We start from the raw sequence: 16774 nt of genomic DNA, 5'->3' as shown, positions 1-16774 counted from the left end.
AAAAAAATGTTTAAGAAGAAGAAATAATAGATTATTTAGAACAACATTATGATGATATCGGTTATAACTTTGTTGATAGCGTGCATTATAAAGTAAATAGTGAGCACAAAAGCTAATTTTTCTTGAATCATTCAATGCCTGTCATTCAGGTTCAGAATCTGAGCAGTATAGACAAAAAAAAAAAAAAAAAAAAAAAAAAAAAAAAATTAAAATTAAAAGATGCTCATGATATATTCACTTCTTTTTTACGATATAAAATTTATCCATCATGGAAAAGATGCTCTCAACAGTTACTATTTGTCTTTGAATTCGTGTATCTTAGATGATGTGTTAATCGAAAATAGTAACTGTTAAAGATAGGAGGGAAACAGATTAACATCCATCATTCTCCTATATAAGTTTTTCTGCCCTGTCGAATTTTTTAAAGTTTTTAAATCCGTCCAAGACAATCTTTTGCAAATGTCGAAAATCATGCATAATCATCAACCAGTATTAGATTATTTATTTGAAATAAACTTATATTAAAGAAAGATTTGAATCCACATAAAAGGAATATCATTTAATAATATATTTCTTGATAATCTCATCTGAGATATGGAATACTATGCTAAAATTTGAACAAAGTAACTTTTTAAAATCAAGAAAATAACAAAATGAATGTTTCAAAGGAGAATTAAATCTGAATAGACTAAAAACAGTATTTCTTACACAGCTTTATTTTCTTCAATAATATCATAATAATGGCAAGTTAATAGCAAAAATGAAAATAGCTATGAAAGTTAATGACTTCCAGAAAATCTTAATATTAGCTCTCATCACAAATCATGCTGTTTTATTCCAATAGTTCCTTCATCATTTATTTAGCAATTCAATGTTCTTACTGTGTTATCACATAGTTAACATTTGGTAGTTTAATCTTTTAAAACATAGATGAAACTGAATGCATATGTTGAAAAGTTTCAATACGATTTCACATTTTTTAAATAATAACAGTATATTTATAATTGCAATAGGAGAATTTAAATAATCACGTTGGAAAAGAATTTGTAGCTATTTTTACCAACTTTTATAATAATATGGAATGTGTACAATAGTAACAAGGAATGGCTCTGTATATATATATACAAGAGATCCCAAAAGATGGAAACAAGCGTTTATTTTCTTAACCACTGCACTTAATGATATATATCCAGTTATATTCAGTAAATAAGGCAGGTAACTATTTAAAAATACTTTTGGTTTTTGTAGAGGTTGAAATTAAAAAGTATATATATATATATATATATATTTACTCCATCGTGTAAAAGTATCAATAAGTAAAATGCTTCTCTTACATTCATTTATGAACACACAAAGTCTACATTTACATAAAATTTGGCGAGATATGCTTATTTTTGTATTTAGAAATGACAATCACAAATTTGGATGAAAAAATTCATTTAATTCAAATTTCAATATAAACATTCATTACATCGAAACCTGGACATTTCAGATATCTCAGAGTATTGGAAGAATCGTGTGCGTGATTAAGCTTTTCAATACAATGATATATTTCAATAACGAGGAACGTTTCGAAATATTGATTATTCATATTGTATGCAATCGTAATATTGGCCTAGCTGCAGAATACTATTGTCGTTTTCCGAGATCCCAGCATCTCTTTTTAAAGGGAATTTACAGAACGGTTTAGCGATTATAAATTACAGGATTCTTACTTCACTACGGTAGGGGACGAGGCTTTATATAAGTGATGCAGGAATTGATATTTTGGCTTATTCAGTTTTAATGTTATAAGTTACTATAATTTTGGTATGCGAACAGTCAATTGAGAACTCATGATTACAAAAACGACAAAGCTGATAATACTTTAATGCATTTACTGGCATTCACATATCATTCATGGACTCCATGGGCAGAGACTATCAGTTCATCGTCAGCATATCAAGTTTTACAACAGGGCGCCACTTCAGCTGGTAGTAAAAATTGTCCTTCAGAAATATAATTTGGACAGACTAACTCCTTTTAATCGGGATGGGAGCATAAATCGTCAGAACAATTACTTTTCAAACGAATGAAAAAAAAAACATTCTAGTTGCAAGAGGCTCATCATTAGTAACAATTTTAAACAAATGTGTGATGAGGCATTGTTAAAAACTCTTTGACTGACCTTATTTTGTACACCAGTATGCTGAAAGGCAACCGATATATTCAGTTAGTTTTGAATGGCATTATGTCTGAACTCTTAAGTTTTTGATAGAACTTCAACAGATGTAGTCACAAATAGATGGTGCTTCTTTCTATACGTCAGTTGTAAGACGATGGTTTCCTTCCGAATTCCTTGATAGACGGATAGGTTTGCAAGGACCAGCTGCATTTCCTCTTATATCACTCGACTCGCCTTCTATGCTTTTACTTAAAGGATTGCTTTTATTCTTCTGTATACAACACGTCTCCTGTACACACAGGAGATCTTTATTGGAGGAATTCAAGAAGCCCGTCTTGACGTCGCAAACGACAAACTAGATCGCCTGTAAGCAAGTGTTAGAAGAATGCAGCTTTGTAGAAGGGTCGAAGGTGTTAATTTTGAACGAGTTTTTTCACCACTTCAATCAATGTTTCACTTGACCATTTTTTAAAATTTAATGAAAGTTGATAATGCATCATCATGCAAATGCATTATGTTTCTACCTGTTTAATAATCTTTTGTGATATTTGTATTATCTCTGAAAAAGATTATGAAAAACTCGCTCAAATACCACTCTGATAAATGGAAAATGGTCTACGGTAATAAATGTGCTTTTTAATATCTCAACAAATTTTACAGATAACAAAACTGAAACTTTGTGTCTTTATATATGAGTGCAACAAAGGCATTTTATTCATAAGCATTTTACACTATGGGTTCCGTGTAAATATTTAATATTTGTAATTCTTTATTCTCAACCTCTACAGAAGTTAAAGTATTTAAACATATTTTGATACTTTATTTGATGAAATTTGCAACAGAAGTATATGCCTAATTGCAATAGTTAAGGAAATAAATGCTTCTTCCACTTTTTATAAGACACACCTTATATATATGAATAAACCATTGATCAATCATATCGTTACACTGAAGCAGATAAAAATCAATGACTGAATTTTTAAAATACAGCAACATCAATACATTCTAAATCACATTCGTGCATTCCAAAGATATTTTACAGTAAGAGTTAATTATATTTTAAATTTCTATTCAGCAATTTATAAACAAAATTATTATACTGAAAAATTTTTGGTAAGTGAAAAATACTCATGAAAATTTTTTGCACCAAAATAATATATAAAATGAGAAATAGTAAATTCTTTAATGAAACAATAATAAATTTAAAGTTTGCATTAAATAGGGGAGGGAATTTTATTTACATATTATTAATGAAAAAACATCTAGTTTATAGATAATGAGGCGAATGATATATGAAATCATTGTTATAGGCATTATGTTAAAGGTATTTCGTTCAAAAGTAAACATTAAAAAGAAAGAAAAAACTCACAATAATACTTTAGAAATTTTTTTTCGGATGTCATACTGTACAAATCTCATGAAGCACAAATGCTTAAAAGTAAGTCATTACATTTTAATGTTAGGAATTCATAAAAGTTAATTTCACAAGGAACACTGTCAACTATTTATCACTATTTTCAATGAATGCAAAACTATAAAGCGTGACAATAATCTTGGAACGTCTACAACAGGTTGAAAAATTAAAATACATTTTCGGGAACAAACTTTATCGGGCATATATGGAATACAATACACATTTGTGGTAAATAACACATCTCTAAATAACATAATAATAAAACAGGATAAATCCTTATTTTCTTCTGTTTGACTAGTTTTTTTAAAATGGTATACATGAATTTTATAACACAAAACAAATTTATATAATAGTTACAGCTTTCAATATTAAATATATACATAATTTATCTTATAAATTTTCAATGGCACTTTTTACACTTTAGTTTCTGGCCCATCTGCACGACAGCGAGAGAATGAACTGCGTAACTTTACTAATAAAAGTGTACAAATATGTCCATAAGCTCTGTTATACCATTCTGGAGAACGGCCTCTGAAAAAAAAGAAACTTTAAACATAAAATTAAAAATAAAGATGTTACAAAATGCTGCTATTAAAATATTCTTAAAGAGGTGTAAAAAATAAAAATAAAAGGAAGTTTAATGCAAGTGCATTCCAGAATTAAGTTGTAAGTATTCACTAATATGAACAAGTAGAAAATTCAGTACATAGAAAACTTGAAAAAAAGTAGCAGTTAATTTACAGAGATAAATGTGAACAAAATTAATTCTTAGTATTGTCGGAACATTTGCGTAAAAAATTTATTTAATGTATCTACAAAATTCTTGCTATAAACAGAAGAATTTTAGAAAGAATAGAAAATATTTAAAATGAAATGGAAGTATCCATAAAAATATTAATCAGATAACATTAAAACCAGGGGAAAATTGCAACATGAATAACAAATAAAAACAATCCTGATTATAAAAAGTATTTTGTATCAATCATGATTTAACTTCATTGATTACACTTGCTTTTCTTACAAACAATAATACACTTACCTTGTGTCAATTCTACTGATATAGGTAATGCGGGACTTTCCAGATCCACAAGGTTCAATTAAATAACGTGAAGCTAACACTAGAGCCCTGACACTACCTGGAACTTTTTCAGCCTCAGGATGTTCAATTGATGTTTCTATTAAAATGCAAGCTCCTTTTGGCAAGTCAGTCCTCCATGATCTAAAATATTTCTTTCTTTAAAGCAAAAACTAAGCCACATAACAAATATATTTTATAAAAGGAATGGCAGACTCAAAAAAGCTGCTACATAAACGAATAACGAATATTAAACGAATGATTATAGTGATTACATTGCATGGATTTCCTTTTTCAATGCTATTTTATAAGCAAGAATTGCATTTTAATGAAGAACACTTTTCATACAATAAAAACATTAAACTGTAAACAAAAATAATCATGGAAACAAAAGTAAAAGAAAGTAGTTAATTATCGGACTAATATGAATAAATAACCTGAAAATATTCTATAATTTCTTGTTCTATTAATATATTCTATAATATTCAAACTAATACACTACAATTAGCTACTACTATCATATAATTAGTTATCAATTCCTAAGACTACTAGCACACTGGGGAAATTACTAAGAGTGTTAGCATGTGCGGGTAATTTTTCGTATGATTTCATCTTGGATGCAAAAGGCAGAGATACTATTATCAATCTGACAACCCCAAAACGAAAGGCTCGCTTTGATAATTTTTTATTACTTCTTAATGCAATTTTCCATTGCATCTGTATTTGCGTGGATCTTTCATTTTTATTTCCGATTGCTCTTCTTGCAATCGCATTTTAAATCAGATTACCAGTTCAGTTAGCAAAATATGATAGAAAGACAATCTGTGCTTATTTTAATAGTATTGGTGCTGTTTCATGGCAAAAGATATGTACCTATATCAATAAATATAAAATATAATACAATATAAAATCAGTAATTACCTGAGTTGAGTGAAAAATGTTCATTTATCGTTAATATTTGTAACGAAGTTAATTGTTGCTGATTGTAGTATTAAACAATATTGCCGCATTGAAAAGAATCAGTCGACTCTTCATGGCCGAATGGTCATAGAACTCATCTCATAATCAAGGGATTGTGAGTTCGTTTCCCGCGACTCACACTTTGTGTAAATATTTAATTAATTGATTTTATGTTTCTCTTTATTTCATGTTCCAGAAGATTCTGGACATTTCTTTAGTTTACTAGACAAGTGTTCTGGAACTTTCTCTGCTAGTATCAAAGCAGAAGATTTGTCAGTCACTGTGTTCTCAGTTCAGAGTTGAGTTAATAAATTGGTTTAGCTCTACTTCTTGTGTGTGTCATTGCATTCCACACTAAAGTATCTACGTGACAATATAATTCATCTACTAGTATTTTTTATATTATTTTCTCTTATTTTATGTCTTAATAATATATTTCACATTATATCAGTATTTTCTTTTTGCAACTACAGGATTTTACTTTGAAATAAAATTATTTTCATCTTTAGAATTTTTGATTTAAAGTTTGTAGCCTGAAAAATATGTAAAATTATTGAAATACTTTTTACGAGTAGTAATATACGTTTGTTGATTGAATAACCCATATTTTTTGTAAGTAAAATTGTTTAAAATTTTTACTCAAACATCCTTCTCTTATGTTAATGTTAATTATTTTGGACTTCTCTCTCTTTGTTAATTATTTTGGACATAAGAATTTATGCAAAAATGTCGCACACATCTATGTTGCATGCAAATAAAAATACTTTATTTTTACACCAAATTACTTAACTTAATACCAAAAGCAATCTTTAACATAACATTTAAAATCCAGTCAAAAACTTTTTTTGTTATATTTTTAAGAGGTAACATCAAGTTTTGTTATAACATTAAGAGGCATTAAGTATCATAATGTATTCTAGTTTTCTAATACATAATATAAAATGTCTTAATCATACCAAATTATTCAAAATTTCACCATTTAATATCCAATTTTTGTTTTAAATAACAATTCTAACAATTAGGATTTAAATAAATAACAGAAAACAATAAGAACAACGAGTTATAAAAATAGATAATTTAAATTATTTTAAAAATTAAAGATTATTTTCTAAATATATTAAAATATTATTCTTAATTATTATTTAGCATGAAATAATTTAGTTTTCGAGCAAAGTTTAAAGGACTTTGCAAATTGAATAAATCCGCTTAATACGTTTCACATTTTGTTGTGTGTGCGTGCCGCAATCAGTACATCATCTTTTAATGGGTTTTTCTGGTTGATGTGTCAAAAATGGTTCTTTTGGTAAATACCTGATGTATATAAAATGCATTTTAATGTGGTTCGCGAATGAACTATCATGCTTTAAAAATATCCTTTCTTCAATAAATGTCTCTTAAAAACGAAATTACCATACATTAAATATTTGGCTTTAAAAGTTTCTGGAAATGAACCATTATATTTACAAGAATTAAATGGATTCTTTCAAATCTCAAATTTAAAAAAAAAAAAAAAAAAGTAACTGAAATTTAGAACTGTTACAAACTAGCATAAATAAGCGCTGCAAACTTCGCCGTTTAAAAGCGCATTTCAAATGAAATTTAAGTAATTTTGATTTAGTACGATTAAATCTTGATCAGTCGTAGATTTGAATTCAAAAGGAGGGTGATATCCGATTTTCGGCGCCAGCAACGGCGTCAATTGGTCGAAAATGATTAGTTCATTTTCAAGGAGTTATTATTTCGACTAGTATTTTCTGACTTATGTGACAAAGATCTCCATCCAATTTGGCGGTCAATAACAGGCTTTCGACGAGTAAATCTAGAGACTGCTCTTGCTCTTCTTCAGAAATTTCCCCCAGTTGCACAAGTTTGTATTCGCAAGATAGAAATTCAGAAAAATCACCTGCAGCATCAATAATTCATACCATAAAGTTACTGATTTCTGAAAAGTCCCACATCATATATAAAATTTCTTTATGTTAATTCCTGTAATGTAATGTAATAATCCTTTATGTCCTTTGACACCACAGTACCTTCCCTTAAAATTACATCTGTTGAAATCTATTGTGTTTTCCCTTTTCTCTTAGAAAATATTTTTCTTCCATATGTATATAAAACATAAATGTTAATTGTATAATATTTGATAGCATGCAGAAAAAGCATACTTACCTTAAAACGCAATAATCACAAGGAGGATGAGGAGGTAAGAAAGTGCTTAAATACTGGAATACCTCAGTGTGTTTAGCCAAACGAGTGATGACTTTCCATTTGGAAAAGGAACTGTCCCACAAATGCCTAAACAGTATATATAAATAATGTCAGTTTTCACACTTATATATTTAAATTATGATTATAGAAAACATCTGAAGTGTTAATATATTACTGAAAGAAATAGTAATAATTTAATCACAAAAATTTAATTTGTAAGGGATTAACCAGTCTTATACAAATAATAATAATAATAATAACCTTCTAGAAACCAAAATCATTCACAGCATCGTAGTTATAATCTTTTAAGTAATTTAATAATTATTAATAAAAGGTTTACAAGATAATATAGAAATTGTGGACATCTGCCATTACAAAAAGACTCTTAATATTAGAATTAGACATAAGCATAATCTGCTAAAACCAATTAAGAATGACAGCTATAAAATTAAGAGGTACATCTTTTATGAGAATTATTATAAGTTGTTATGAGAAAATGAAAATTAAACTTGAAGAGACTTTGGAATTACTCAAATAGCAGCTTTAAATAGAAAATGTGGTTGAAATTTATATATTAATAGAGATGAAAACTTGGAAAAAATGAATTATATGTATACCAGTTAATGTCTTTTTGCATTTAATAATTGTGCATGCTTTTAGCAAAAAATTGAAATTGTTAGTAGATATGAATAAGGAATCAACGACCTACAATAACTTTTATAAAAATCAATATCGTTTAAAGGAAAATGTATTCAATTTTTCACTAATTATTTTAACTATTTCAAATATTACTTTTTTACATTCTTTTATTCTGAAATAAGAATTTATTTGTAGTTTTTGCGCAACTAATGACTATTTAAAGTCTTATTTTACTTTTAAAAAATATTTTTCAAATGATTTGATGAAAATACTTTTTGTGAGAGTGGATGAAGGTCGATGAAGAAACTCTTGTATAATTAATTATTATTACTGAGAAATATTCATATTTTTTATTATTTTTAATATATTATGTTGTTGAAATGGATATTGAAATCATATAATCGGAAATAAATGCTAAAAAGGCACATTTAAAGAGAAACTTATGAACCTTTCTCTGAGAATTCTATTTAAAAGTTCTACAGGAGGAGCTTCAATTTCTGTGGTAACTTTCCACAGTTTAAGAGGATGGCCATCAGACAACTTTTTATAAGCCAGCTCAACATGGTCATTTTGGGAAACAGCTTTCCATCCTCTATACTTTTCTTTGGCTTCCTGAAAGAAATAGTAAATCTATAAATAAAAACAGAATCAACTTATAAATTTACAGAAACGTTAACTTAACCAGGTGGTTCTTGACTGGTAAGATGGACTTAATTTACTATTGTTTATTTTTATTCGGTGTTTCAGAGTTTTAGGAAATCGGGCAGATTTCGGCATTTTGTAGGCCTCAAACAATGCACATTACCAGGCCCTCTTATAAATTTATTCAATATTAATTAATTAAATATTTCATTTCAGCAACTTTGTGAAAATATGCTTTTTTATATATTCTTTTAATTATAATATCAAGAAAAAATAACTAAATAAATTTCTCGTATAATTAATCATACTTATTAACTAAAATTTGATTACTTACATATAAAAGAATCGAACTATTATGATATATTATACAGAATAATAAATCCGGCAAAGACAATTATTGTTTTGTAGGAGAAATGGGAGTACGGTGCAAGAAGTCCAATAAGCTCGATAATACATAACTATGCATTATCCTACTACAGTTCGCCAAACACAGAAACACAAATAGCAAAGCATTTGCAGAAATCAATAAAACACACACCCAAACAGCAAATTGTTATTAAAATAATGGCACAATAGCGGTCTGAGTACAGTTACAGAGCTCGCTCTGCGAATCAACAGTTCAAATAATTCCTCGCTCGTATAAGAGCTTTTCTCTTATATAGAATGGTATGGAATTTTGTAGAAGGACATCGGTTCCTAATAGATACTGTCATAATCCTTATATTTTATAGAACATTTTTTTTCTCGCAAAGTTAAGAGATTATTGATCTAGTATTCATAAAAAAATATCTATAAGTCTTTTTTCGTTACTATGAAACTAATTGCGCAGGGAAATAATGTTACAGATTTATAACAATACATATAGTATAGCCTTTTAAATGAATAATTAGTACTTCATTACTTTATAAATTAGTAATTAATTATACAGTAATTCATTTTCAAATGATTTTAACAAGTTAATGTAAATACATATGATAATACAATTATAATGATAATATAATTATGACAACAATTTGTATTTTTTGCAAATTTATTTATTTGGTAACTAGAGTAGGAACATATTTTAATCCATCTTTGGAGGCAGCTACTATATCAAAAATGCGCCACTGCAAGAAAATATAAATATAAAGATACAATTTCATATTATATGCTGTAAGGAGTGATGGTTTAATTAAAAAAAAAAAAAAAAAAAAAAAGATGCTGTAGGAGGAGACGAGTTTTTCCAAATGAATATTTAAAGCACATAACCTGTTTTGCCATGAAATAATGAAGACAAATTTATGCTTGTAATGTTTTTGTTGCAAACTTTAAATAACTACAAATGAGCGTATCAAACAAAAGGATTATACTGTATCACAAACCTTCAAATAGTTGATTAATACCGAGACAAACTTAACAATAAAGACTAATAATATTATGTCAGCTACTATATAAACTAAAAAACCGTTTAATTTTAAAGTAATTAAAAGGAATAAACAATACTATTAATAATTTTTAAAAAAACTTGGAAATTTCAAACAAAAATAAATAAATATATTAAAATTAAAAAAAAAACATTAAAATAAAGGATCAAAAATTTAAACTACTAAATTGGGGCATAAATAATAGATAACTAAAGTTATATATTTTTAAGATATTATTTCATTACCTTTAAAAATATTTGAATACAACTATCAACATAACCTTTCCATCCACTCTGACCATTACACACAAAAGAAGAGAGGTCTTCTAAAGTCGCTGGTTGGAAATAAGAGGTGGATGTGATTCGACTTTGAGATAACATTTCTTCAGAAACCTATTAAAAGAATTGCAATATCATTTATAGTTAAATTATCTCTGAAACAAGTTAGACTCATCATACTGTAACTAAAGCATAGTTGATTAAATATCATATATAGTAACCTGTATCTGACTAATTACTGACGATATATTTCATACCTTAGATTTAAATGGAATTATTTTTAATTGGAAAATATGAAAAACAGTGTAAATAATCGTCAAATAGTGAGAATACTGGAGATAATTAAACTGCATAGCAAAATTTATATTTATATATTCATTCTTAAAAGCATATTAAGATTGAACAAACTGGAATATTTTGTTTTAAACGAAACAAAAATAATAATAAAGCTTGATAAAAGGTTATGACTGATTCTTTTAATTTTAAACAATTATGCAACTTACAGATTTTCAGAAAAATATTTATTTCAGTCTTTTGAATATAAAATAAATTAATGCTATTCGTAAAAGGGCAGAATGTTTCAAATCAGATAGATTAAAATTTAAATATTTTAAAATAGAGAAATTTTCTGCTTTATATTAAAAAAAATCAGAATATAAAATTAGTAATTAAAAATAAACCAAATGCATGCAAGTGTCGATACAATTTTTAAAAGCGTAGATATTACTACAGATATTGAAATTTTGGTGTGGTGTTTAAGGAAGTTAGGCTTCTTTAAAACTAACTTAAGAATTATTTATTCATGCCTAAGCTTACAGTAACACTGTATGTTGCTGTAAGCTTAAAGAAATCACTAATGCTGTTTTATAAAATACATAAAAGAAATGAAATCCAGAAAATTTCGACTAGAAAACAGCATACACTTCTTTTTTTTCTCTGCAGTTCTCTCTTCAAAGATCGAATAGATGATATTTAAAGGCAATCATAATTATACATATTTTTCCTTTGTGGTTCTATCATAGATTTTGAAAACTATATTTATGTAAAACGTACTGTAAATAAAGTTTCGTAATTTGTAACCATGCATGATAGACACTCATAGGCAGCTCTGTTTTCATTTAATTCTCTTAAATCAGGAACTCCAACAGTTTTTCTTCGACGTGGACTAGAACTTGCGCTACGCGGAGTAGATAAATGAAACAATGATGGAGCAAAACACACTGCAATGTTTGTAGCTGTCATCTGAAAAAGAATTAGGCATACACATATTTACTGCAAATTTAATTATATGAATAGAATTTCATATTACATTACACAGAATTTTAATACATGTAAAAATATGATTTGGAGAAACAGACATTTTCTTGAACAACTTTTCTTCATCGTTTTAAGGAAATAGTCAAATATTTAAATATTATCAAGATTCTTTGTCCAAACCATGATGACAGTATTCCAAAGAATAGAGCCACAAAGCAGACAGCAGTAAAAAGAAAGCGCGAGAACAAAAGTTGGTACTTACATAAGTTTTTGAAAGGAATGTATAAATACAGCAATTTGGTTATGTTAGAAAATAATAACAAACACAATTCACGAGTTAAAGTTACAGTGATGCCGGAGTTCGAATGATTAGAAAATAATTTTAGAGCATAAATTAAATAGAAATTATTGCATGTACATACACACAAACAATTTAATTCTGCTCAATAGTAAAAACTTACGACTAATTTCATATGTATGTGGGTGTGGGTGGGTGGGTGTGCGTGCATGCACAATATTTAAGGCAAAAACAAAAAAGCATGAATTTATCATTCACCTATCTTTTTAAAAATTTCGTTACATAGTATAGATGACATCTATTCCAGTTTTGAAAGCTTAAAACTTAACTGAAATGAAAGGAAGCAACCATTACAGATTGTTTAACTTAATGAAGTATTAATATAAATCATTTTGAATGGTTCTGATAAATTATTTGCTGCTCAACTGCAGGTATAAATGCATGGAAATATTTCGATAAAAGAATTTGATATTAAACACCTATTTCAATATTGCCTTTCTACAATTGGTTATTAAGCAACAAAAAATCAAGTTTATAACTTAAAATTTAATTTATATTTCTACAATGTATTAATTTTTAATATAATATGTATTAATGTATTAATTTTTGTATTAATGCATTAATTTTTGTATTAATGCATTAATTTTTGTATTAATTCTTTACTAAAATGTATACATTTTTTGTTTTTAAATTGAACTGACATAACACATAAATATATATTATGAATTAATTCTAATCTAAGTAAAGTAAATGTAATGCATGGTATACCAACTGTACTAAACCAACCTTAAGAAGATTACCTACTCAAAAAGTCACTTAAATTAAACAATGACTTGTCTTCTGTCTAATTAAAATTCACAAAAATTTGCTTTAAAAAAACCAATGTTTTAAAAATACTGTTTAAAAAAGAACAAATAGAATAGATAAAGTGTTTATAGTGTTGTCTGAAAATAAACACAAAGAATATGTATTATATATATATCTATACTATCTCAGAAAGTCTTTCCAGACTTACTCTTGAAATCTGCAACACAATATATGACAAAAAATTACATTTTAATGCTTATATGCTGCCTTCTTGGAATAGCACTATACACGTATCAATCAGTAGGAATGCTATCTTGAATTATTTGCATCATAATAACACTTAGTTTTATACTTAACTAAAAGTATTCATTAGATTTTTTACATGTTTATAAACATTTGAAATTCTTTAAACAAGAACTTTTACACAAAGTCTGTCTTTTACTTTAAAATTATACTTTTGGTGCTGTCCTTGTTTTATGATCACAATTCATAATTATGAGATTCATCCCAAAATAACATTACCGTTGCTTCGAAATATAATTAAGTTAAATTTGAAGCTATACTGATTTAATTAGAAGTCAAAAGAGAGGATGCAGTTAATTATATAAATATCTATGAAATATTATTTCCCTCTGTCATTTTTAAAAAACTTTTATTAAATGTACACAGCAGCATGAATAAAGTTTAATTGTCTTTCTGCATTAAAATGTCCTTTATTATTAGTTTTAATTGCATAAACATATAATTAGTTTTATATGCTTTAAAAATCTCTTAATAATTTATTTAAAATTTTATCACCTATAAATATACGGAAATTTTGTTTTAACAGATTTTTTTTTCTCTTCCCCCAATTTTATGCAGAATTATCCTTTCATATATATTAAATATGCCATTTTGATTTGTGTGAATGCCTTTTCTAGATTTTTTTTCTTTGACTTCAAGATATGAAAATTTAAGATTTCCAAATCGATCAACAATATTCTTTCAAGGAACATTTAAAATAATTCCTTTTGCACTTTATTCATAGCTTGTGTAATTACGAAGGCAGGTACCTGCAGCAATTAACCCTACACGAACTTACTAACCTGATGAAAGTAACTTTTACTGCAGAAAGCTCATTTTCACTCATTAAAAGATTTTTATAATTAAAACGTTTGATATTTTATCACAAATAAGCCAAAGTGTTGTATCCTAAATTAAGGACTCTTTATATTTGAACTATCAATATTTTTTACATGTCGCTTGCCAATTAACATCTATCAATGAAGAGGAGATGGGGAAGAGGATTCAGTCAAAATTTGCATGCATGTTCCAGATATGTACCTGATTAATTCCCGAATGCTGGCAAACTTCGTGTAGAAATTCCAATAAGGACTGAAGAACTTCTCGGTTTTCGTCTGGCATTAACATTAGAGCAGCGCGAATTGCTTCAAGGCGTAGTTCTTCCGGCACATCTGAAACGGAAGCTAAATTAGAATCTGAATTAGAATCAAAAATCAAATGAGATAAATTTTTGGAAAAAAGATGCATACTTAAAGAATATAAACATAATTGTTTAATAACAATTTGAAATCAAGTCCAATGAAAAGCAGCAAAATTGTATATTCATTCAGCATAAACAGGTGCACTGAAGATTGACAGAAAAATAAATGACATTAATTCAACACGTAAAATACATATCTTTCTTTTAAAATGATATTTTTAGCCTACATTTATATCAAACATTGCTAAAAATGCATAAATGAACGAAAAATGTTTATAATCCCTCATTGTAAAATATCTTCATCAATAATTTGTTTTTCATTCAAAGGCCAGAATTCTTGCGTCTTTGATAACCACTCTGGACCTTCCCACCACTTGCTGTTCAATAAAATCTTTGCATCACAACCTCTTGAAGGAAGGTCTGCTGGATTCATATGACCTGGCACGAAATGTCAGTTATCAGAATTGGTATATTTTCTTATTTCAGTTATCCTATTTCTTACAAATGTATTTCAAGAATTATTCCGTTTAATCCAAGTTAAGCCAACGGTTGAGTCAGTCCAAAAGTATACTTCATTAAATTTTACCTCAAATCCATCTGTCACCTGCCAATATAATCGGGATAATTTAAGAGCTCCCAACAGTTCTAATCGAGGAATTGTAATTTTCTTTGTTGGTGACACTCTTGATTTACTTGCTACTAACTGAACTGAAATTTTCCCGTTATATTCAGCACGTAAAAAAATACATGCGACATAAGAGACTTCATTGGAGTCACTGAAACAGTGAAGACTTATATGGCAATCTTTAAAAGAATTTGAAATGAGTCTTCTTGGAATTTTGCAATCTTTTAGCAGATTTACATGTTTGTACCAGGCTAAAAATTCATTACATATATCTGGTGGAAGCACATCATCCCAATTAATTTTTCTTTTCCATGTTTTTTGTAAAATGATCTTTAGAATTAGAGTAGTTGGACTCGTAAATCCTAATGGGTCATAAATTCGTTGAGCAATAGATAATAATGTTCGTTTAGTTATAATTTCTTCTGAAATTTTAATAGCACTGTAACAAGAAAGTTCATCGTTTTCAGTATCCAGGAAAGTCCTAGTATAGGAATATATCTCTTTTTTGTTTCTTCTACAATTTTTTCAGAAGTAATCCAACCTCGTAAATCAAATTTGGCTGCAGACATCAGTTCTTTAGCTTCAAAAATAAATCTGGCCGCCTCTTCCCTACTTTCTAAACTAGCTATGCAGTTATCTACATAAAAGGATTTTTGAAGTTGACGAGCTGTTTCCTTCCTTCCATCTGGAGCATTCTCTAGATGATGAGCTGTCGTTGCCTCAAGTAAAAATGGCGCCAATTTGTAAAATATCTTCAATAATTACTATGGATGTGATATGAGAGAGCACTTTATTTGCGATTATTTACATAGTATTTACATCGAGAAAAGGAAATCTGAATTAATTACACTGGAGTGGAGTTGAGTTGCAACTGGTACGACGCTTACACTCGAAAAGCTTTTTTTAAACATTTTCCGCTCATGGGAGGCATGCATTTAAAAATATTATTTATAATCTTTTCTATATAGTAAAAATAAAAGCTGTTTGAAACTTGGCCCGGACGGTCACTTTATTTCAGTAAAACATCTAAGATGTTTATCTCTTAGACACTTTACCCAAAATGACTTTTTTAAGAGATGTTCTCTCACTAAACTTGAGTGAATATCAGCAAATATTCTCAAAAATTAGTTTTCAATTATATAAAATAAACTACTTTCGAATATCACAAGGAATAATTCAATTATTTATTTACGATTTGACTGCTGTACTGAGATATGTTCGCAAAACTGAAAATAAACTTTCACAGCATTAAACCATTTTGTTCATAACGTTACATAAATTCATTCATAAATGACAAAGTTAATCTGCTCTTTGTTTTGTATATCAACGGTATTATTTCATACCAACATTCGATTTTCAAGTCAAAAAATGTTATTAGGACCCATCAAAAATATTATATATATTAATGCTCTTTTAGTTTTGTACAAATGTTCTTTGTATTTTAATGTCGCAGTGTAGCTTAATATAACTATTGTAGTATGAAATTCTAAAAACAATAATGGATTCAGTCAACAATGACAA

The 16774-nt window shown here is 27.7% G+C and overlaps 1 protein-coding gene across 4 annotated transcripts in view; it reads right to left on the bottom strand.

Moving 5' to 3' along the window:
* Positions 1 to 671: 671 nt before the first annotated feature.
* The window catches only part of LOC129959499 (rho GTPase-activating protein 7-like), a 328073-nt gene continuing 311970 nt past the window's right edge, over positions 672 to 16774 (bottom strand). For 3 of the 4 annotated variants that reach the window (XM_056072353.1, XM_056072352.1, XM_056072354.1), the window contains 7 exons: positions 14469 to 14611; positions 11837 to 12025; positions 10751 to 10897; positions 8909 to 9072; positions 7783 to 7908; positions 4618 to 4797; positions 672 to 4109 (listed from right to left, as the gene is read on the bottom strand). In XM_056072353.1, coding sequence (XP_055928328.1) covers positions 3992 to 4109; positions 4618 to 4797; positions 7783 to 7908; positions 8909 to 9072; positions 10751 to 10897; positions 11837 to 12025; positions 14469 to 14611 — 1067 coding nt within the window. In that variant the 3' untranslated portion in view covers positions 672 to 3991. The remainder of the gene's footprint in view (positions 4110 to 4617; positions 4798 to 7782; positions 7909 to 8908; positions 9073 to 10750; positions 10898 to 11836; positions 12026 to 14468; positions 14612 to 16774) is intronic. The other variant, XM_056072355.1, reaches the window with a different exon arrangement.

The sequence above is a fragment of the Argiope bruennichi genome, chromosome X1, assembly GCF_947563725.1.
Source record: "Argiope bruennichi chromosome X1, qqArgBrue1.1, whole genome shotgun sequence".
Taxonomy (NCBI): Eukaryota; Metazoa; Arthropoda; class Arachnida; order Araneae; family Araneidae; genus Argiope; species Argiope bruennichi.
This window is presented reverse-complemented; position numbering and strand designations above follow the sequence as displayed.